General features: G+C 33.4%; 5 protein-coding genes across 11 annotated transcripts; 3 read left to right on the plus strand and 2 right to left on the minus strand.

The window, feature by feature from the left end:
- The first annotated feature begins 963 nt into the window (after window positions 1-963).
- On the plus strand, window positions 964-4,470 carry LOC128883773 (uncharacterized). 2 transcript variants are annotated; one of them, XM_054136468.1, is made up of 14 exons: window positions 964-1,714; window positions 1,870-1,976; window positions 2,026-2,088; window positions 2,220-2,328; window positions 2,395-2,472; window positions 2,563-2,612; window positions 2,685-2,729; window positions 2,815-3,033; window positions 3,096-3,219; window positions 3,281-3,591; window positions 3,649-3,852; window positions 3,902-4,008; window positions 4,071-4,241; window positions 4,360-4,470. In XM_054136468.1, the coding sequence occupies exons 1-13, from the start codon at window positions 1,624-1,626 to the stop codon at window positions 4,222-4,224; spliced, it is 1,662 nt and encodes a 553-aa protein (XP_053992443.1). In that variant the 5' UTR covers window positions 964-1,623; the 3' UTR covers window positions 4,225-4,241; window positions 4,360-4,470. The 2 variants fall into 2 exon arrangements, with proteins under 2 accessions (XP_053992443.1, XP_053992442.1); XM_054136467.1 differs by having other exon boundaries at window positions 4,071-4,470.
- LOC128883774 (uncharacterized) lies at window positions 4,459-5,725 on the minus strand. Of its 4 annotated transcripts, none has more exons than XR_008459101.1 (4): window positions 5,366-5,725; window positions 5,211-5,296; window positions 4,885-5,159; window positions 4,459-4,542 (listed from the first exon to the last, which is right to left on the minus strand). XR_008459101.1 is itself a non-coding variant. In XM_054136469.1 (3 exons), exons 1-3 carry the CDS (start codon window positions 5,717-5,719, stop codon window positions 4,952-4,954), a joined length of 648 nt encoding a protein of 215 aa, XP_053992444.1. In that variant the 5' UTR covers window positions 5,720-5,725; the 3' UTR covers window positions 4,617-4,951. The 4 variants fall into 4 exon arrangements, 1 of the variants encoding a protein (XP_053992444.1); XR_008459100.1 differs by having other exon boundaries at window positions 4,520-4,645; window positions 4,696-5,159; XR_008459099.1 differs by lacking the exon at window positions 4,459-4,542 and adding an exon at window positions 4,617-4,828.
- A 65-nt stretch (window positions 5,726-5,790) lies between these two features.
- Window positions 5,791-11,811, plus strand: LOC128883858 (uncharacterized). Its single transcript, XM_054136683.1, has 33 exons — window positions 5,791-5,865; window positions 6,017-6,213; window positions 6,277-6,555; window positions 6,620-6,810; window positions 6,866-6,976; window positions 7,035-7,095; window positions 7,160-7,226; window positions 7,295-7,336; window positions 7,389-7,490; window positions 7,534-7,619; window positions 7,692-7,867; window positions 7,913-8,144; window positions 8,198-8,288; window positions 8,363-8,662; window positions 8,725-8,782; window positions 8,841-8,922; window positions 8,983-9,043; window positions 9,091-9,183; window positions 9,241-9,298; window positions 9,351-9,400; window positions 9,446-9,564; window positions 9,660-9,878; window positions 9,936-10,110; window positions 10,174-10,338; window positions 10,399-10,452; window positions 10,513-10,553; window positions 10,596-10,690; window positions 10,750-10,810; window positions 10,867-11,006; window positions 11,058-11,109; window positions 11,163-11,268; window positions 11,329-11,426; window positions 11,472-11,811. Exons 2-33 carry the CDS (start codon window positions 6,073-6,075, stop codon window positions 11,544-11,546), a joined length of 3,681 nt encoding a protein of 1,226 aa, XP_053992658.1. The 5' UTR covers window positions 5,791-5,865; window positions 6,017-6,072; the 3' UTR covers window positions 11,547-11,811.
- Window positions 11,812-11,999: 188 nt separating this feature from the next.
- Window positions 12,000-14,558, minus strand: LOC128884140 (uncharacterized). Of its 2 annotated transcripts, XM_054137229.1 has the most exons (12): window positions 14,337-14,558; window positions 14,136-14,285; window positions 13,899-14,052; window positions 13,749-13,848; window positions 13,550-13,700; window positions 13,342-13,490; window positions 13,194-13,294; window positions 12,966-13,093; window positions 12,756-12,900; window positions 12,630-12,693; window positions 12,370-12,586; window positions 12,000-12,302 (listed from the first exon to the last, which is right to left on the minus strand). In XM_054137229.1, exons 1-12 carry the CDS (start codon window positions 14,412-14,414, stop codon window positions 12,234-12,236), a joined length of 1,506 nt encoding a protein of 501 aa, XP_053993204.1. In that variant the 5' UTR covers window positions 14,415-14,558; the 3' UTR covers window positions 12,000-12,233. The 2 variants fall into 2 exon arrangements, with proteins under 2 accessions (XP_053993204.1, XP_053993205.1); XM_054137230.1 differs by lacking the exon at window positions 12,000-12,302 and having other exon boundaries at window positions 12,423-12,575.
- Window positions 14,559-14,568: 10 nt separating this feature from the next.
- Window positions 14,569-21,961, plus strand: LOC128884138 (uncharacterized). Of its 2 annotated transcripts, none has more exons than XM_054137227.1 (11): window positions 14,569-14,722; window positions 14,781-14,920; window positions 14,971-15,033; window positions 15,099-15,158; window positions 15,240-15,482; window positions 15,547-15,620; window positions 15,682-16,959; window positions 17,003-17,864; window positions 17,941-19,055; window positions 19,133-19,285; window positions 19,351-21,961. In XM_054137227.1, exons 8-11 carry the CDS (start codon window positions 17,663-17,665, stop codon window positions 21,904-21,906), a joined length of 4,026 nt encoding a protein of 1,341 aa, XP_053993202.1. In that variant the 5' UTR covers window positions 14,569-14,722; window positions 14,781-14,920; window positions 14,971-15,033; window positions 15,099-15,158; window positions 15,240-15,482; window positions 15,547-15,620; window positions 15,682-16,959; window positions 17,003-17,662; the 3' UTR covers window positions 21,907-21,961. The 2 variants fall into 2 exon arrangements, with proteins under 2 accessions (XP_053993202.1, XP_053993203.1); XM_054137228.1 differs by having other exon boundaries at window positions 15,682-15,812; window positions 15,869-17,864.
- Window positions 21,962-22,645: the final 684 nt, after the last annotated feature.

Consider the following 22,645-nt stretch of genomic DNA (forward strand, 5'->3'; position numbering starts at 1 on the left):
GATGGTGTTTTCTTATGAGACAAAGAGATCATAGTTGAACTGCTTTTAGATTGTTTGAACTCTTTTGACGTATAGAAAACGATGGGTTCAACGTAAATTTCTGAGCTATTTGTAGGCGTGATGAACTTAAATTTATTAAAAAAAAACCTACATGACCGACTCATTTTTTAATAGATTATACAAGAATTCCAGACACTCATCAAAAAATGGATCTCCAACGCATAATGTGTCAAGTGAACATGTCATCTTATGGTGAATCAATGTTTCCTTAAACTTTGAAAAGATGGAAAAAAAACGGAGCCGAGGCAGATTTTCGCATGTATTGGTATACAAAACATTATTTCATTGAAATGAAACAAATCTTTTTCTATTTTTTTGTATCTTGTGAACGGTACAAAAATATTTTAAGGCGATTTCGCTACCGTTTTACATGAGTTCAAAAGAATATTGTAACTCAAAAAATTATAATATTACAAGAATTTCAAACTTTTTGTTTGGTAAAAAAAAACTAAAACAGTTTTACTTATTTTTTTTTAAATAAATGAACGCGTATTCTTTAAATAAAATTTGAACATTCCCTGTTCAACACTTCTAAATAGACTGAAAAAAAAATAGCAAGTGTTTATAATTTGTAAAGAATTAACCAAAAGTTGTCTTTCTTGTTTTGAAAACACATGACTAATATTTTTTAATTTGTTAACAAGCACGATTTCGAATCTGTGTAATTTCCTTTCTATTGGCTGGTATATTTTTTTTTTTTAATTGTAATTATTTTTAACTAATTTTTTTATACTTTTCTTTTAATATTTAATTAAATAATAAAAAAAAATGAAAGTATAAATTTATTCAGATAATTTTTTAATTTTCAACCACGAAGAGAATAACAAAATGATTTAACATTTTCAAAGCATGCATTTTTTTTCTTCACAAACACGCGCTGTCCCTAGCAAGATGAACAGACCAGTCGTTGAGTAGGATAAGACGATTGAATATTTGAATCGCACTGGTTCTTTTGTTGTAAGCTTATGTGAGTTGAGTAGGGTTTTTGTTTTCAAAGAATTTTTCTGGATAGTTGTGAGTATAACTGATAAAAAAATTTTGGACAATTATTTTAACACAGTTATGAGACATTTGTTTTCAAAAAAGAAGATGCTTGATAGAACGATATCTACCCAAACACCGGCTTGCTTTTTGTTTTAAACATCTAGCGAAGCGTTAAAATTTAACGTGAATACATCAGAAAACGAAATATTTTTTTTTGTCATCTACGAAAAAATAAAACGTAATACCTTTTCTTACTGCGTTACTACATTGTATTGATTCAGCTGCAAAGAAATTCAAGATCATTACAGAAAGAAGTGTTGTAGAACCTATTTAACGTAAAAGTAACGACTTCAGAAAAAGAGAGAAAAAAAAAAGAACAACAGTGAACGTTGAAAAATAAAGTAGCAGAGAAGCTAAGAAAATAAGAGTTGAACACAGAAACTAGGCCACCACGTTTCCTCAACAAATACGTTCACGTATTATATTATTCTACGCGTAAAACTAAAGAATTGCAAGGACCAATTTTTCATTGAATACCACACATATTAGTAGAACTTATCCTTTACTTTTGAACAAAGCATGTCAACAACATTTGGTTTCGCTGTCCCCCCGCCGCCGGATCCTCATTACAACAATTCGGAAGAAGCAAGTCCGTGCAACACTACATCGAGTACGATTGTTAGTTAATGTTTGCAATGTTTTGACATTGTATATAGAATTGCTTTTTTTTTAACAAAAATTTCTTATATATAAAACCAATACATTATCATAGAAAGCTTTTATGTACTGATGCTGCCATACAATAACTTCTTCCCTGTTCTTTAGAAATGTGTTTAAGGGTTAATTCTCAACCTCTTATGAATACTATGAGACCTCAAGTTGGAGTTTCTATTGAGCCCAATCCGAATCTGTACATCCATAATGTTCCAAAAGTTGGTTCATTTTTTTATTTCTAAAAGTAAAATTTAACTTTACACTCAGGATGCTACTGAACAAGAGTTAAGAGAATTGTTTTCATCTTTTGGAACGGTTGAACGGATTCGCGTAAGCTTTTTTGTTTGTAATAGAAAAAGACATAAAAATATAAAACACAATTAAATATGACAATCTGTTTTTTTGAACGTTTCTGTTTATTTAAATCAAATAACGTTGTCTTTGCTTTTTTTTCACTTTAGTTGAAAGTAAATCAAAAAATCGGACCTCAAGCTTTATATGCTTTCGTAACGTTCAGTTCAACAAGCGAAGCTCAAGTGGCTCTTCATCGTCTTAATGGATACGATATGCGTATGTTTGTTTTTTGTTTTTTCAATTTTTAAATCAATTGTTTTCTCTTAAACATCGTTAACGTAGGTTCTCGTCGTTTGCGCGTGGAGTTTCAAAGATTACGAAATGAAGAGGATCGCCAGTATAATACCGAGGAATTCGCAGGTGTGTCAAACAGTTTAAGGAAAAAAGAGCCTTGACACGAAAACGAACTTTAAATGAATTTTTCTCATTGACACTTTTATTTTGTTTTAGGAGGTAGAGGACGGGAATTTTATTCACGAGACGATGGTCGAAAAAGAGCTGTACGCATTTTGTTGGGGGGCGGAATCCTTGTTTGTATAGGTTAACATTGTATACGTCTTTCTTTTTCTTAGACGCAGTTTTCATATGATTCCGAATCTAGCAATTTAAGTGATCAGGTACAATACAATTAAACTATATTTTGGCCTGTTAATTGAGATGATTATCTTTACATTTTTTATTAAAAGCAAATGTTCTGCTTAGAGGTTTCTGACAAAACGACCTAGACAATTCGATAATCGTACGGTCTCATCAGATTTTCGTCCTAATCCAACAGCACATAATAATGGTACTACTACAATAACTCAGCCTACCAGCGGTAACGCAAGTCGATATGGTGACCATCATGCAAATCATTACTCATCCTCGAACAACAACTGGAGAGCTAATTCAGTGTCTTCGTACGGTCCGAGAGGAGCTGCGGTAACGAAATGTGTCTATGCTGGTTCTAAAACATAAGTCACTTTTTTCCTTTTTTCTATTAGTTTTCACAATATTCAAATCGTTCCAAACCACAAATACGTCACCCCCCTGAACGTATAACAATTTATCTGTGTGAATTATTGCGTCATTTAGGTGTGACTGAAATGTGCAAATCATCTGAAACAGGTAGGCATTCAATTGTTGTTTAAAAAGGCATTCTTTTGTGAACAATTAGTTTTGATCATAGGTGGTCTTGATGGTATGGATGATAGTGAACCACCTACAAGTTACTCAAACAAAAAACCATCTTCTCAAGATTTTAGATCGACTATGCCAACAGCAGTCACGTCAAGTTTTAATCCTTCTGTACCCTTCAACTCTCAAAAAAGAGGATCATTTGCTGATTTACAAATGAGTCCGTACAAGGAACTTGTTCAAGCTGTGTCACCTAACAACTGCAAAGCTGTTTGGATGGGACATTTGGTGCGTAATGCACGAAGAAAAGTTCCCATCATAGCTTATGCTATAAGTGGTCCAGTAGAAAAGTTTTTATCAGCAGTATGTTTACTTGTTGCGCAATGTGTTTCTTATGTTCTGAAAAATGTTGGTAATTAGGAAACTTTGTTAAATATATCTCATCGCAGCTCGTGGACTGAGCTGTCAAAAAAGCCATTATCGTGCATATGCTATTTCTGTTTATGTGATCAAGACATACCTTCTGAAAATCCAGATAAATTAACACCATTAACGCCACAAAAACAAGAATCTTATATGAAATGTTTCCAAGATCATATTGATTACTTTACAACCAAAAAAAAAGTAAAATATTTTTTCTAGTAGAAATGTTTGAATCGAGTTTTTTTTTCAGGCTGGCGTGGTTGCTTTAGCCGAAGGGAAGCATTTATATATCGTCCCTCGCGGGACAGTACTTTTCGAGCAATATGCTTCCGATGTTATTAAAAGTGATATACCTGTGTAAGTTTTATTTTAATTTTAAAAAAAGATAAACATCAATCTCTGAATATTGTCATCTACAGACTTTTAGGTCTGTTTACGCAAGCCATGGTACAACAAAATGTAGCATCAGCAAATGAAAACGAACTTGTAGCCAACTTTTCTCAATTAAACAAAAATAGTTCATGTCTTCCCTCCAATAATTCAACGTATATTGCGGTGCCCGATTCTGTTTAAAAAAAGAAATAAAGGAAGTAATGTATTTTTTTTTTTTTATTGTCAATCATATTTTGATAAGTCTAGCAAGATGTAAACATTTTTTTTTGGTGCCATTCTTGCTGGAAAAAAATGTACAATTCTTTTTTTTTACAGGGCCGTTTCATTAAAAACATTGTCAATACCCTAGGTTTTTTTTTCAGTTGTTTTTAATACTTTTTTTTTGAACTGTGTAAAAACCACGTTTGAATTTTACCACTTGATGAAGTTTTTTTTTTCACACGATTTTAGCTTTGAGTCGTACTGTAGTATTTCGTTAGGTGGAAAACTTCTGTAAGTCTAGATATGACAAGATACTATTTTAATATTGGAGTAGTGATAGGAAGGGCTCGTCGTAAACAAATTATTTAATTGTAAGAGGGAAAGCGAAATAGGAAGAAGTCTAGAGAGAATTCGTAGCTTTTTAAAGGAAAAAAATTGCCATTCGCTTACAAAAAAATTTAAAAAAGAAAGAAATTTGTATTGCATAGAAGCGAGGCGTCATCGTGTAAATGTATTTTTTTTAAGGAGTGTCAAGAGCATAAATTTATGTGTTTAAAAGAAAAAAATTTCAGTACTAGTTTTTCTACAAGAAAAAAAATGTTTTTTTTTTCTGTTATTTAAATTAAAAGCGAACATTACCAGGGTTAAATTAAAAGGAGGTGATAATGTTACATTGGAAAATAGTACGAGCGATCGGGACGAGATGTTATATTTCTCCATCTTCACGTTCAGCAAAAGAACAATCATGGTCGGAACTCGCGAGCATTGACGCATCGGAAAGAATGCTGTCGTGTAGTACTAAAGATTTTTGAATTTGTTTCTCCAAATGCGCTATAGCTTTTTTATCTCGCCTAAACAAAGTTTGTGCTTTCTTTTGATTTGCCCAAATATAGTCAATATCTAGTTTCGTCGCTCTAAAACAAACAAAGGTGAGTTTTTAAAAAGCAGTGTGACATGTAACCAACTTTAGTCGTAAAAGAAACAGGAAAACTCCACCAGGGGTTCGACGATCACCAGTTTGTGTTAAAAGTCCACCATTTTTTTGTACATTCTGTATGTGACGATAACAAATGAGTGCAGTCAAGATACAATAAGAGAATTAACTTTGATAAAAGATTACTTTGGTGTCTTGTAAAAGTTTTTTACAAGCGCTAATGCCTAGTCGTACAACGGCGTGAACAAAAAGAGACACATTACGCTCTTTAAGGGATACTAAAAGTTTCTGTATAAATTTATTTGCTTGTCGTATTTTTTGAATGTCTACAATAAATTCGTTGTTATTGAAAATAAAAAAAGAGTGATGAAGATTTGCATTAGGGGATGAGAGAGCGTCGTGAGACTGTATTGTTTGATTTATTTGATCTATTTCAATTTGAAACAGACTCGCTAATAAATTTTTTATAAGTAGCGTAGCTGAGTGGGGTAAAGTAAATCGAGTACTAATCTGTGCACTCGTTTTTTTTTCAATCTTCATGCTGAAATGAATACTAGTGTCATGGTTCAGTTGAAACAGTGAAACAGAATTGTCTTAAGGGTATTTGTCAAAAAGAACACTGTGCTTTGCTGTAGCAAAAAATACGGTCGTTGCTTTTTCACTCAAAAGCAAAGTTCTTATTACTAGTAAGTGGTTTTCGCTATAGGTATATAAAAAGTTAACAAATTAATAAATTAACACTGTTATTATTTGAATAGCACTGAAAAAAAATCAGCATGCATAATCTTGACGTTTGGATGAGGATGCTGTAACTCACATTTTTCTGTGTTTTTCTAGAAATCTTAGTAAAATTATTAATTTTGAGAGTGTTTCTTTAAAATTGAAAAATCAAGATGACGCAGTGGTGGGAGGTAATAAATCCAAAAGTGTCTGGAAAAAAAGGGATTCCTTACAATCGTATAGATGTTTGGTTACGTAGAAGGGATGTTTGGCCTTTTGCATTAGTGATGTATCCTATTGTTCTCACAGCTTTGGTAGGCGATACAAATATTATCACTGAAAATGTGTGTAACATCTCTTCTTTGTTCTTGACCTAGTGTCACTTGACTTTAGTAAAGAACAATTTTAAAAAAGATTTAATTGACCTTTCAAATCATTTCGGAGCTTATTTACCTTTTATCCTATATGGATTAATGATTGTGTTGGTATTCACTCATATAGTAGTCCATCTGGCAACATATTGGAGCTCTTCTTGGTGTCTTTTAATGGGTTTCACATCCAAGCTAGAAAATGCAGATCGGTTTACACATATTTTAGTGAAACCTTTGCAAGAATATGAAAAATCCGTTTTATGCCCCGTAGTGATGGAAACCAAGGTCAAATTTATTGTTCATATTTTATGATTAAAAAAGATTAGACGACGTATTTTTTGGGTTTTAGGAAGACGGCACTGTAATTAAAAAAATTGAATATTTCAAGAAATGGTATACTGTTGATTCGAATTACAATTTACATCCTTTGTATTTCCCTTGTAATAAATCCTTTCAATTTTATAATACATTGATAAAACATCCAACCGGATTAACAAAAAAAAATGTAGTTGCTTTACATAATCGTTACGGAATTAACAAGTAAGCAGATCTTATTTTATATTGAAGTGGTTTTTTTGTAAATATATATACCTAGTTTTGATATTGAATTACCATCCTTCATGGAATTATTCAAACAGCACCTGGTCGCACCTTTCTTTGTTTTTCAAATTTTCTGTGTTGTTCTTTGGTTTCTCAACGAATATTGGTACAGTCAATGAGATAGCGTTATTTTTTATAAGCCTTACTGCATTGTTCGTTTAAAGGGGTCATCCATTAATGACATTAGCGTTACTTGTATTTTTGGAAGTTCAGCTGGTTTTTAAAGTAATGATTCCCATTGTTCTACTAGAAAAAAATAGTATGGCAATAAGCACGATTTTCAATGTAGAGACTACTTGAGTTAAAACAACTTCATGATATGCGTTTAAATCCGCATTATGTCAATGTTTGGAGAAGTATGTTGTTTTTGTGTGTGAATCATTCACATATCGTCAACGCTGCTTATGATTGATTTTTTGTTTAGATGGAAGATGGGAGTCTCTTTTATCTGACGCCTTGGTTCCTGGTAATGGTTGAAATAAATTTGACCTTAGTATTCAAATTTTTAATCTCATCAGGTGATCTTATGGCATTACCTCGTCAAGAGTTTTCTTCGAGTGGCAAGTCTACTGAAAAGAAACTTGAATTTATTTGCCCATGTGATGCCTTACTCGTTTCGGGTAAAATAAATTCGATTCACTAGAGTTTTAAAACCTTATTTAGGGGCCTTAATGATGAATGAATCAACATTAACGGGTGAATCCATTCCTCAGTGCAAAATTCCATTGACCATTACTGAAGAAAATCAGGTTATAAATAGTGCAGGATATTTCTTTTTTTTCATGCGCTCCTAACTAATAAGAATACGTTTTTTTTTTTAGAAAGATATGCTTGATATGAAAAGTTACCATAGACAACATATACTCTACGCGGGTACCACAGTGATAGTTTGTAAACCCAACATCGCTTCTACTTTGAAATCAACACATTGTCCAGTACCAGTCAACACAGCAGCTTGTTGTATTGTTTTAAGAACGGGATTCAATACAACACAAGGGTACGCTATGACAGAAATCCTCATTTATGTTATTTGTTTTTGTAGAAAAATTGTTCGCACTGTATTGTTTACGTCTGAAAGGGTGACAGGAGAAAACAAGGAAGCAATGTTATTCTTGTTGATTCTTTTTTTTTTTTCTTTACTGGCTAGTGGTTATGTTTTGTGGAATTGGTGGGATGATGTGTTTATATTGAAGAACCAATCATCGCGTTCCTTTCATAAACTTTTATTAAATTGCATTATGATCATAACGTCAGTTGTTCCTCCAGAATTCCCAGTAGGTTTGATTTCGTAATTTAAATATCAATAAATTTAACCATATGGCTTTAGATAACAATGTCCATGGCAGTCACACTTTCGTTGGCAGAATTGTGTAAAAGAAAAATTTTTTGTACTGAACCCTTTCGACTTCCTCATGCGGGTAATGACCTCAATTAAAATGGTTTTGAAAACATGAACGAATTCAATGTTAATTATTCTGTTATTGCTCCATAGGTCATGTAACGGTTTGCGCATTTGATAAGACGGGAACATTAACGTCGGACAATATGAAAATTTGTAGTGTTGTGCTTCTACCTGCAAAGGATGAAGCAGTTGATACTATTAAAGAAGCAATTTCCAATAGAGATACTGTGTCTTTATTGGCTGGGCAACGAAAACATGACATTCCCTTTAGTACCTGCGCTATTTTAGCTGCGTGCCAATCGCTTGTGTTATTACCGGATAAACAATTAGCTGGCGACCCAGTCGAAATAGCTTCTATGACATATACTGGTCCATGGAGATTTAAAGATCGTAAAACAATAAATGTTATTCTTTTTCGTGTTATTTAAGATTTCTCGTTTATTATTTCTTAGATCATTCAATACATTTTAGTGATGCCGAATTCCCGAACACTTTAAAAATTCTACGCAGGTACGCCGACTGATACGAACAATTGGATTTCGTTAACTTGCGTATATTCCATATGTAGATTTCCTTTTTCATCTGAATTGCGGCGGATGACAGTTCTTGTGCAACATACTGGAATTCCTTTTAAAACTCAAGTTTGTACAGTTAAGTCTCCATTTTAACTCAGTTTTTTTCACATCTATACGATTGATGCTATTCATCAGACCAATGACCGCATTCCGTTGCAAAGTTGCACATCATTTTCATTCAGTCCAAGTTGTTATGGTACGCTTGTTGTTCGAAAAAGGCTTCATTGCGATTGTGACAATCAGTTTTAAGTAAAGGAAGTCCTGAAACTATTCGAAATTTCTTAGCGATCGTGCCGCAGTACTATGATGAAGTTTTACAGGTTTTAAATCGTAATGGTAAGGAATGGATGACTTTTGTTAAATCTTTTCAAAATAATTAAATCGTTTTTCCAGGCTATAGAGTCATAGCTTTAGGTTATAAAAAACTTTGTGACATAAAGGATTCCGAAAAGTAAAGTCGTTGTGTGAACATTATTTTCAGACTACCATCTGTTCATCAACAGTTTTCTGCAAATGTCTCGTGCAACTCTGGAAAGTTCTTTAACATTCGGAGGTAATTCATTATTTTTACTTTTACACTTTCAAGTTAACAATTTAGGTTTTCTTGTGCTACTTTCCTCTATTAAACCGGATACGGCGGCCTGTTTAAAAAAGTTAATCATGTCGTCTTATCGCCTCATTATGATCACGGGGGATAATATTTTGACGGCTTGTCAGGTATATGCTATAGTTTGATTTCTGTTCTCATTTTACTAAAAACTTTTTAAAAAAAAGGCAAGTTTATTTTTTATTTATTGACTGTAATTGTTCAGATATCTACAGACGCTGGATTAGTTGCTGCTAACAAATGTGTCGGTGACACATACCGCATTCTTCAAAAAGTAACCAAAAATTCAAATGACACCTTGTCAATGTATTGGTCATGTCGTGATAAAATCAATACATTCGAAACACATTCAAACGACCAGCTTGTACAAGCATTCAACAAGTATATTTTGTGTTTAGATGGAGCTGGTGTCACCGTTCTACAGGTAGTATATTGTTTCAATAATTATAAGAAGATAACATGCTATATGGGCTGTCGGTAGAATACTTTATCTTTAAAAAATTTTGGTTTCACTGTCAAAATGATAACAATATTTGCTCAAATGGCTCCACGTCAAAAAGAATTGATTATTAATACATTAAAGCAAGAAAAATTCTTTGTTTTAATGTGTGGTGATGGAACTAATGACGTTGGTGCGCTGAAAGCTGCTCATATTGGTAAGTTGTTGACGATTTTAATGTTTTGTTACACTTTTAACTAAATTCATGAATGCTTCTTAGGTATTTCGTTGTTAAGTGGAGAAGACGTAACAAAAACTATAACTTCTAGTACAAAAGCATCCAAAGCGACGGCCCCGAAAGCTTTAGCAGAAGTTCCATCATTTATACAACGACTTCAGGCGTATGAAACTGAAAATTCGCCCGACTTTTTTTTGCCAACCTTAGGTTAATCAGTATTGTTGTATTAAGTGATCATTGCGTCAGTATCACGCTCACTCTTGGTAGGTATCGCATCTTACGCGTCAGCATTCACATACAAAGGCTCCACCATACGATGTGGTATGGTACTCGAAGTTTTTTTCTGTCATGTCTCTCCATTTCTTTAATTGTTTTTGTTAGTTCCAACCATTCTTCGTTACGGTCGTGCTACATTAGCAACGGTAATAAAAGTTGCAAAATAAATGCAACAGTTCAGCGTTCAGGTTATGATGTCTTATAAAACAATTGCAATCAATGCTCTTATTACTGCTTTTTCTCTTTCGGTATTAACTTTGGACGGTGTCAAGTTGGGTGATTTGTAAGAGTGGTTTCTCTACTATATTGTAACTCATCAAAAAAACATTTATTTTTTAATAGCCAAACCACGGTTGAAAATTTTTTTATGTCTTTCTTGGTTTTCATTTGCTCAAAAGCCAAGGTAATGATTTTTCGCCCTATAATTCTTGGGATATAACTTTTGTTTTTTTTATTCAGCCAACAAAAGATCTTTCAACGGAGAAACAACAAACTCGACTCTTTTCTTCCGCAGTCCTCATTTCTATTTTCGGTCAATCCTTTGTTCATTTGCTATGTTTGTTAATTGGTTGGAAAATGACAACGCAATTACGTCCAACGTAACCATTTTTTTACTTCACATGAATTCATTTGTTATCTTGGTCTTGCAGTGATTATCAAAGAAACCTTGATGGGGAATTCTCTCCTAATCTTACTAATACAGTGTGTTCTTTATATGGTGTATTTTATATACACTCTTGATTTAATTTACTTAGGTCATTTTTTACATACTAGCAGCTTCTCATGGTTCAACATTCTTAGCTAACTACACAGGTCCTCCGCATATGATTCCCTTGACGAAAAACCGTTTATTCTTTCGCGGTAAATTCATAATCGCATACCGCGCCAAATAATTAAAAATTTTGGGGGGAATTTTCACAGGTTTAGTTTTTTTCTTTGCCATGATTGCAATTACAACATTAGAAATTTTCCCTCCGTTAAATCATATGTTCTCACTCGTACTACTTCCCTCACATAAGGTGACTTATACACGAATCACTCCAACGCATTTTCATTTGTTACAGTTCAAAATCTACGTATTCTCGCTTTTGACCTTTGATGTGACATGTTCCTTTCTCATCGGGCAAATTTTTTCATAATTGTAAAAACAAGTTAGATTGTTTTTTTTAATCACCTCAAATAATGGCAACCACTTTTTTATAATTACTTTTATGACTCAAAATGTTATTTTGAAAACAAAAGTATTTTCATTAAACGTTTTCTTACTTTAACTAAAGCTAAAAGTAATCACTGCCTGATAGGATTTTAAAAAACACAACCCTGCTGGTTGACTAGTTTTTTTTGAACCATTTAAATTAGCAAGATATTCTTAATACTGTAACTTACACAAAAACTTTAGAAAAAGTAAAAACTAAGTCCGTTTCGAACCCGTAACTAAGCGATTGATCAAACTATACAGTGCGACGTTTATTTTAAGCCACCACAATTTCATGCGTCAGACATTCAAAACATCTGTTGCATAACTTTTCTAAATTTTTGTGATGCCACGATACTAATATTTTTTGTTACACTCATTCCATTGTAAAGTAAAAGAGTTAATTTTACGAGACATTTAAATTCATTTCAGTGTATTCGTGAATCAATAGACACTGAAATTTTTTTTTTTTTTGAAAACGGCTTAAAAAATAAAATTCTTTTAGGAATACATACCAAAAATAAAAAGCAGTTTATATATTTTTTTTTAACAAAACCTGTAAACAATTGCAGCATTTGAAAAAAACAAAACTTTTTTGTCCAATGAGTACACAAAAATTAATTAAAACGCATTAATTTCCAAAACCCCTCATGCTTTTTAAAAGCTGCTGAACATCCGGCATATTTTCCATCTTATCAAACTAAAAAATAAAAAATACACGTGAGTTTCTTTTGTTTGAAAAAAAAAATTTAAAACAAAATTTTTACCTGGCGCATCATATTCATCATATTTTGGCTGCCTTTCATTTGCTTTAATATTCTAGGATCAACAGCTTTTTCAATATTTTGCATCAATTGAGCAGGATTACGCATCATCTGTGTCATATCCATTCCCTTTTTACCCAAACCCATTTTTCCTAATTTTCCAATAAATTTCGAGAATTCCTTGTAGCGCTCAAGCATGAATTTTACCTCTTGGACACAACTTTACACATTCATGATTAACACTACCAAATTTGGAAGCTTACTGCCCAGAACCAATAGCAACACGGTAAATACGAGACTCCGTCATGAGTACGACTCCATCTAGTTCTAATAAATAATTGAATATCCTTTATAACATTTCAAAAGTACAACCAGTAGTAGGAAAATACCTGCGTTTGTCATGGAGTCCATAATTGTTAAAAATCCCTTAATTTGAGCAGTTCCTTCTTTTTCCCAACCTTTAGGAATCAATTTCGACGCTACTCCAGGTATCATCGACATGACGTGACTTAAAGGTCCCATGTTTAATACATTCTAATGCGTACAGGCGAATGATTGCCATGCGAAGGAGCATCACTAATATCATACACTTTACTAACATTAAATTGATCTCTCATATCTCTTAAAGTAAATAAACCTTGTGCTAACCGATTTAGCATTTGAGGTTGTTTTTCTAAAGGTACTGCCTGCGCTACTGTAGTTAATAACCCCTTCATATCTCCGAGGCCTATTCATATATGTTAAAAAAAAATGTTAGTAGTATTTGTGTGTAATATTGGAGTAAGATTATTTAATGGAATATGTAGTTATGAACAAAAGAAATTTACCAAGAAGACGAGAAACGAAAGATTCTGCATTAAAAAATTCAAAATCTTCAAAATGTTCACCAGTGCCTAGGAAAATGATTGGAGCATTTGTTGCAGCTACTCTATAAATGAAAGTTTTTTCTTTGAATAACAACAAAAAAAAACATACGCCGAAAGAGCTCCACCACCTTTGGCGTGACCATCTAATTTAGTGATAATTACAGAGCCCACACTCACAGCAGCTGTGAAAGATGCTGCTTGGTCAAAGCAACTTTGACCTATATGACTATCCATTACAAAAACAATATCATCAGGTTTCTAGAAACACAAGCATAGTGACATAGTGACTTTTAATCATTTTTTCTCAATAACATTACCACTGCTGTTGCTATTTGCCGCATTTCATCAAAAAGAGCGACCTCTTGATGATGACGTCCAGACGTATCCACAATTATCATATCGAAATTCTCTTTTTTCATTCTTTCTACACCTTCTCGAGCAATTTTGACGGGGTCAGGCTCTGAATAACTTTAACACGCGAAAGTATAATGAGCGATTTTCCACAAAAAATCAAACCTTCCGTAAAATGGAACACCAATTTTTGTAGCATTCTGTTTAAGTTGATCGAAGGCTCCTGCTCGAAACGTATCAGCACATACAAGTGCGATTTTAAAACCTGATATTATTTGCAATTATCAAATAAAAAAAAATTTTCGTTCAACATACCTTTACGTTGATAGAAGTAAGCAAATTTCGTACATGTTGTTGTTTTACCACTACCTTGTAATCCAACAAACATAATGATGTTGCATTTTCCTTTGCGTGGAATATAAGGTGTACGGGATGATGATAAAATTGCAACCAATTCCTCAACAATTACCTTAAAATATATACAAAAAAATTTTAAGAGGTTAAAGTTTGTAGTTTAATGTTGTTGTTTAATAAACGAATTCTATCTTTTACTTTTTGTATTTCACGTTTCTTTGATATGTTAGAGACATCTCCCGAAAGTATTTTTTTTTTTACATTATTACGGAAATCTGCAACAATACGTACACCGACATCGGCTTGAAGCAATGCTTTAGCTAATTCTTTTAAACAGTTTTGTAAAATCTAATAAGAAAAAGAAAATTGGTCTATCTCAATCGGTGTATTTCACCTGACCTCATCATTTACAATTAACGTATTACTTAATTGTGAATAGATTGAAGCCAATGTGTCACCTAGCTCTGATAAAACCATTATACGTAACGTTAATATTCAACGTTTCTCCGGCTTTTTTTTCATGCATACATTTGCATTAATAATAGAACTTTTCTTATTAAAAACAGATAAACAAATCTTCTGTGTGCCTCTTCTCCTTGATTTGTTGACTTCAAACAAAAACAAAATTTGTTTTTTCACTTAACCAAGTTGTTTTTTTAAAACGAATAACATTTCTAAAAAATTTTCTTTTTATCAAAAAAATGAATTCATTAAAATTTTTTTTTTTTGACGCGCATTGTCATTCCCATATGGCAAAAAACAGTTGGAAAGAAACTCTTTTAAAGGTATGTGTTTACTTTGTTTTCATCGTTTAGACAGAAGATATCTACTGTTCTGATGTAGTTTTTTGAAGATTGTCGCAACGAAAAAGTACATTTTAAACTTTTAGTAAATGGTGTCAGACCAGACGATTGGTGCCATGTTACCGAGTTATATAAGACATATTCTGATAATATTCTGCCTTCTTACGGTGTTCATCCATGGTAGACAATTAAAAAAAAAGTTGTACCCTCTATTGTTTTTACCGCAATAGGTATGCAATGGAATCAGTTGAAGCATATCCTGAATGGAGTACTCTACTATGTGATTATTTAAAGTAAGGTGAAGCACCTTTTTTTCCTTGCACTGTGTCATTTAATTTCTCTATTTTGTAATATTTAGCAAGAATCCTAATGCCGGTGTCGGGGAAATTGGGTTGGATTTATCTCCTCGTGCTTTAACGTAATAGTTTGAAACATTCGTTCAACGAGTGTTTTTTTTCTTCCACTTGTGTAACGTAAACAAGCGTCATTAAATTTTTAGCCGCACTCCTTTAGACTGTCAAAAAAAAGTATTAGAGACCCAATTAAACATTGCCTTAAAATTTAATCGCCCTATTAGCATTCATTGTGTTCGTGCTCACGAACTTCTTGAACAGATTAGTTTACTATATAAGATTATACTCTTTTATTCTTGAAATGCAATAATTTTTTTAGATACTTTCTAAAATGGAGTTCCAAATGACATCTCCACCTATTATTCTTCATTCATTTAGTGGCAATTCAGGTTTTTTCATTCAATTGCCTACACACAAACGTGAAAAGTAACTTGCTTTATATGATGTTCGTAGTGAGTGCAAAAAAATTTTTGCGTTTTAACTGCTACTTTTCTTTTTCTGGCTCCCTTCTATTGCATTCGAAAAAGGTTTACAAACGATTAAAATTATTTACCTTTTATTTTTGCATAATCGTTGCATTCTTAACAGATAAAAAAAACGTTACAAACCATTCCTAAATCACGGTTATTGGTGGAGTCAGATGCTCCTGATCAATTGCCATCTCAAAGTCTTTTAAAAACATTTTTGGATCAAGAAGATAAAGATCCATGTTATTTCTTGTTAAGTTATTTTCGAAAATTAATGAGCCGTCAAGACATTGAGGCAATGATTGCAGCCGCCAATAGGTTACAAGATCAAAGATTTCTTCATCCATTAGTCGAAAATCAATCGACGTGTATATTACTAGTTATTTATGGATTATGTGTTTGTTTAAATATTGAAGACCCCTACGATTTTATTTCAACTCTTCATACTACTTATTGCAATCTCTGGAAAAAATAGCATTGCTTAGCTTGTTTTGTTTCCCTACTCTTTATTTGCTCATTTAGCAATCTCACTTTACTTTTAAAAACTTCCCTTCATATATCCTTTACATGTAGCTAAAAGTCTTGTTATTCTTTTCATTGTTTCGTTCTCAGTTTGGGTCAGGTCTTTAATTCAATATACGTCGTTTCTCTTTCTTCTTGACCATATTCTAGATGTCGATTTTAATTTAGAAAAATAGCGTAACAGAGTTTCACTTTTAACATTTCAATTAAAACTGTTCACATCGAACGACATCTCTTTAACAAAAAATCTAAACAAAAACGCTCTACAAAAAAAAATTAACTCATTGTTTCTTTCACAGTCACATTATTAATTGAAAACCTTCAACTCATACTTTGACGTTTTCGTTCTTGTAGTGAGACAAAATGATGTTTTTTAAAACTTTAGATATTAGATTTCGAATAAAAAAAAGTAGTCGGATCACGCATGCTACATCTGTGGCTGCAGTTTTTTTCAATCAATTCAAATCGCTGGTATTATCGTTATTCTATATAAATGTAGTGTATAGAGTTTTCTGTTACACTGCTAAAAAGAGATTTCATGCAAAGAAAGCGTGAGTAGAATAAATATAGATCATCTCAGTATAATGGGCCTCTTAGGTTTCTCAACAAAGGGATGCATGCAGTTTCAAGAAATGCTTCATTGACGTATTGCTTTATATGTTAGTCTCCTTTGCGTTCCTATCATACCTTATCAGACGCGATCGCGTATAGTAGACAGCGATAACAGAAGAAACAGCGTATTTGGGACTTTTCAACGTTTAAAAAAACTTATGACTAGAACGCGCCGTCTCTCATATAGACCTGATTTAAATGTCACCCAAACAAATTTACGGTTGCCCTATATAGGAGAATATGTAAAACCATTGGCCTACCGAATGTATGTTTGTTTCACTGATGTATTATTGAATTTGATGTTACAGTCCATATACCACAAAAATTAAGAGTATTGTTCACATTGACCCCTTTGAAAGATTCCGTCAATAGTTTCTTTTTCTGTAAACATTTTTTACCATAGACATCTTCACCTTGTTGCAATATCAATATTCAATAATAATACTTAAACTTCTATCTCATTTTTTTTAATTTTAAAGTAAAGCTGTTCTATTTCTCTTATGTAAATGAAATCTTTATTTTTGCTTGAAAAGAAAGCCTAAATTTTTATTTTTATTTTTTTGGATTTTTGTTGTTCATTTACACTACAAAAATTCAGTTTCAAAGATAAGTTTGTGTTAACGATTTTAAGGAATATTTAATATAATTTATAAAGTAAAGGGAGCTTTTTTTCTTCTTTCTTATACTGTTAGAAAAATGATAAATTATTAACTTTTTGACTTTTATTTCCCTTACTATTTTACAATTTTGTTAAATCGGCTAACTGTTCTTTTTACATAGAACGATAAAGAATAGTGTTTGTTGAATTACTATTATATTATCTTTAATACACTCCTTTGGTAGTAGCCTTTTTTTTTTATTTTAATATTAGTCTCTGTTTAAGGCTTTGATATGTTGTATTTAGAATAATTTCATATAGATTATGACACCCCGCTGTATAAAAAAATTCAAGTGACTATAAAAAAAATATGATTCATTTTTCCCTTAATCCAACATCCACTACACCTGACCCCCCTACTGAAAAATTGATGGATAATCGGACAAGCACCTTCCCCGATTCATCTGTTTTAGCTCACTCATGTTTATCTGTACAAAATCAAATGGCTCCTATAGACCATGCGTATTCGACGCTTTTAAATTCAGCAATTCCAGATCACTTGGATGACAAAGGTAGGAATTGTTTGAAAATGAAGCTAGATTTTTTTTATTGTGGTAACAATTATTTCACTAACAAAATTGTGTGCAGAAAATTTTGTATCGAAAACTCAATGTAATAAAGAATACTCTGAACATTCAGTTATCACAAATCTTTACTTAAATCGGACTACTTCGAATGACGCTATCTGCACAGCTTCTTTTTCCCATTCAAATACAGATCATAACAAAGCTATTCTTGATGAAGTGAATTCCAATATGAAAAAAGAACAATTTGAGGAAGTTCCTAGAGACCCAAGTTGTACGAATTCCGGTACCATTACTCCATGTCGTTTAACGAGTCCTAGAAGTTTATCTAGTCACGCAAGCCTTTTGAGCTGTGAAAGTTTCTCTTCTCGTTCACCATCACCCTCTTCTAATGGTTCACTTCAATTACATACTAATCATGACAAATTTTCATCATCAATGCAAGAGTCTCATACAGAATCGAATCATGGAAGTATAAGGCATCATTCATGTAACATTCCCACGTATTCATGTAGTTTACCTTTGGGACACAATCTTGGTTATTCTATGATCCAACCTGGATCGAATTGTTTTTTGCCATCCGCAAAAAGTTTAAATGATCCTGGAATCCTTTTATCACATCGCCTACCTTCCCAGATTCAACAACAGATACAACATTCTCAAGATACTCATCCAAAAGGGCACCCAACTACGAGATGCAATCTTGATATGTTTGATTCTCGTGATTCTTTTAGTTTAATGGCTAATCCTCAATTGTATGGGTATCCCTCAACTATGTTAGGTCATCGTTTGAATCCTCATCAGCAATCTTTGTCATCGACAAGTCATCTAAGTACTAATACAGGACTTTCAGGTCCTTCTAATATTAATCACAATTCCTTTGTTAATTTTATTCCTCAAATGTCATCTGGAGCGTTGCATGATGGTACCAACGCAGCGTTCGCTGGACATCCTTCCCCATCTTTGTATGCAGTTCGCAATACCGGCTTATCATGCCCTGAATTTCATACAGTACCTTCAAACGGAACACGCTATGTGATGGATGCACCGACGTCAAGACTGGCGGATGAGTCACTTCCGACGTTTTTCAATGCTGCTGCAGCTCCTAATCGTCTTCCGGCGCATAAACCTGTACGTCTTACACAACCCAAACATCCTTTGGCTCCGTTTGCGACTCCTGTACGTTTCATTAATGAATCTTTCGTTTAGCTACTTGGTCATGTAAAAATCATTTTTTTTCAATCATTTAAAAATAGGTGTATTTTAAATACGGGGAAGAACATTATCCAGAGGAAACAGTACCACCTGAGTATACGTTTACGGAGACAGATGGTACAGTTTGCCGTTATATCACTAATTTTCTAGTTTATAACAAACGTGGTGAGCGTTTGTTGCCAATAGAAGTTTTGGTAGGTTTTCTTTTCATTTCTTTAATAGTCGACTAAAAAGACCCAATTTTCATGCATTGTTTTAGGATCAACCACGGCATGGAGCCTTAGTACTTTATGGTTCTCTTCTTCCTGCAACAACAATGTCTCAAGAAAACTCGCGCTTAGGAAAAAGAGGAGGAGATGTTGAACTAGAGAAAATGCGTGGTGGAAAAAAACGCGGTGTTGGATCTGGTAATACAACAACAGGGCTTTCTAAGCGACATACAAGTAATGGGACAGGATCTACGCATATAAATGACTCCTCTCGTATGAATGTTACTCAAACGTATCCCGTTCGTGTTGAATTAGCTGAATGGTGCATTGACTACGGGCAAGAACCATCAAATGTTCCGTTTATTTGGCTTATATCTCGATGGGATGTATATTATCGTTTAGAAAAACCAGCTGGTCGGTATATTCCTACTTTTGCCACAGCCAAAATGAAATTTGAGGTATCTACTAGAGTTATTAAAACTTTACAACACCAGCCAGACACAGATTATAAAATATTAGTTGATTTGTTAACGGCTGCCACAAGACTTGAAAAAATTAAGAGTAAAGCACATCGTCAAGCAATGCTCAAAAAACAACGCGCCGCTAACAACAAAATTGCAAATTATTCCGACTCTCATGCGAACGGTATAAAAAGTGACATATCAACATGTTCCGATTCAGTGAAACTTCACTCAAATTATACAGATGAAGCGAATTTCCAAGTGAAAAATGGATCCAATGACAGTGGAACTACCTCAACAAGCACTTCTAAAAAAAAAAATAGAAATTGGCGCATTCAAAGTCTATCAACACCTCAAGGAACTGGTGTTGTTTTAACACATCATGACGGTCGACCTCAAGCTGTGACTTCTTGGGGTGCCCCTTATGCTGTGGACGGTTTTAAAGAATCAATGCTTTTAAGTTTGACTGAATTTTTAGAAAGCCAGCTCCGTAATTTCATGGATGGTATTGGTGGAACGTCTGATGGTGACGTTTGCGCTGATTTGCTCAATACACCCTTTATGAGAATACTTCGTGAACGAACAGCTTTACGTATGGAAGCACTTCAATTAATGGAAGCTAAACGGCGTGCTTTAGAAGTAGCAAAAAGTCTTGCGGAAGCAGCTTCCGAACACACCTTGATGCATGGTATCCAGCATACTACCACAAATTTAGAGCAAGGACCTACTAATACTTTGCTCACATCAAGACCACCTGACACTAACGTTTTGTCGGGAAACTCTCAACAAAGTATCGATTCCATGGCATTTCTTCCATATGGGTCAGCCCCGCCTACGAACACAAATAGTACCTTAACCGGCTCTTATGGAATGACGTCTAGTGAGTCACAATGTTTTTTTCATTCCTTGGGAGGGTTATCTTCTCATGTTCCTTCAACACTTGCTCATACGTCATCAAGTTATTTCAACACTTTACCATCAACGAACACTAATTCTGGGTCCACTGCCATGATAGCACAGCCAATTTTGACAGGGAATTCCTCAAGTCGCTTACTTGTTACCAATAATGGTATTGCTGCACTAGAATCTGAAATTCACCATTTACAAAAGTTATTAAGAGATTCGGATGACGACGATGAGTCGAATGAAAATGAGGATGGAGGAAATGACTATGAAGAAGAGGAGAATGAAGAGGATGGAAATGAAGAACCCAATGAAGATTATCCGGATGAAGCTGAAAATTTTCTAAATGAAGACGATTTAGATGCTGAAGATGAAGAAGAAGAATATCGTCGTGTAGATAATGATAAGGTTAAAGAAGAGAGTGATCATGAGGAAACGAAATGCGGGTTGATCTCGGATGAAAGAGAATCGACTACTCAAACATTGACAGAAACGAAAAGTCGTCCTTGTACATCGACTAAGCGAAAAGGCCATAAAAAAACTAAAAACAATCGTTCCCATCGTTCTCTAGGTAGTCGTGACACTTCAGATAATTCGGAAGCTTTACCGCACCCTCTTTTAGATGTTTCCAATACAGCAAGAACTGATCCTTGTTATAATACGTCAACTTTTCCTATTTCACCATTATCTCAGTATCATGATCCAACTTATTTTTCAACAGTTCCGAACTCTGTAAGTTCTTTACACCATGCGGTAGGCAATCGTGAGGTCAGTATGGATGTGAATCCAATGCCCTATATGATTATGGGAGCCTCACATGATTCAAAGTCTTTTAACTATGGTCCACCTACCCAACACCACCATTTTCGCCACCCCCTCAGCTCAGTACTGGATAAACAAAATAATTGTAACACCAATACAATTGTTTTCACATTAGCAAAACTAACCCATTGTCTCACTTGTCTAATTTTGTTCACTTTACCCAAATTAAATTTGAAAAAAACAAGCAATATCGACACGACACACCAATTTACCTTTCAAAAAATTTTGCTACAAAACAAGAAATTAATCAACACACTCCTTTCACTTTTGTGGAGCTGGGGGGGGGTTCTATTTACAGCTATTCATATTTTTGCAATTGGTTTACTTTCTCAACTGTATAGACATGTGTCTTCAGTTTTTTTTTTTAAAATGATGATACCAGTTATTTTCAAACATGTCTTACACTGTATTCATAATTGAAACAGATTAAGAATTCGGTTACTGTATATTTTAATATTGTGTTCTCACGACTTTACCTGTTGTATTGATTAAAAATTCACTTAGTTTTACTGTTATGCGAAGATGTGTCATTAATGATAATGCGTCTTAACATGATTTAATGTGAAACAAAAACGCTTCAATTTTCTGTTTCTTATAATTGTAATAGTTTTGCGATCTAATCAAATTATCTTTCATTCCGTTTTGTATCCCCAGTACAGCATTAGCCACAGAAAAGAAAATAGTGCTATCTTTTATCGTATAGAAAACCCGTTTTGTTTAAAACTCATAAATAAAATTACATTGATTCATTCTATTTTAGTTTTCTTTAATAGGATTAGCATTCATTCTTAAGACAGTAATAGGTTTTTATACATTTCTTTTAGATAACGCATTTTACTTCCTTGTTTCAATTGTTGACGAAATTGCTTTTGTAAGAACGCAATTGTTGTTTACGTTTAAAGGCAAAAGGCTTAAAAAGAATTCACTTCAAGAAACATGTTCATTGTGTTTTTAACCTTTTCACGTCTCGATCTAAGATGGTGAGTAAAACAAATAGACCTAAAACACGTCGACTGTCACCAAGACGTCATCATCCGAATTGACTGATATTATCAATAGGATTTATCATGTCATATATTACTTTAATAAAAAGTATATTAAAAAATTTTTTCAGGCAAATATAACTAAAATTACTCTTTGTATTGAAAGTTCGAGAGGT

The sequence above is a fragment of the Hylaeus volcanicus genome, unplaced genomic scaffold, assembly GCF_026283585.1.
Source record: "Hylaeus volcanicus isolate JK05 unplaced genomic scaffold, UHH_iyHylVolc1.0_haploid 12237, whole genome shotgun sequence".
NCBI lineage: Eukaryota > Metazoa > Arthropoda > Insecta > Hymenoptera > Colletidae > Hylaeus > Hylaeus volcanicus.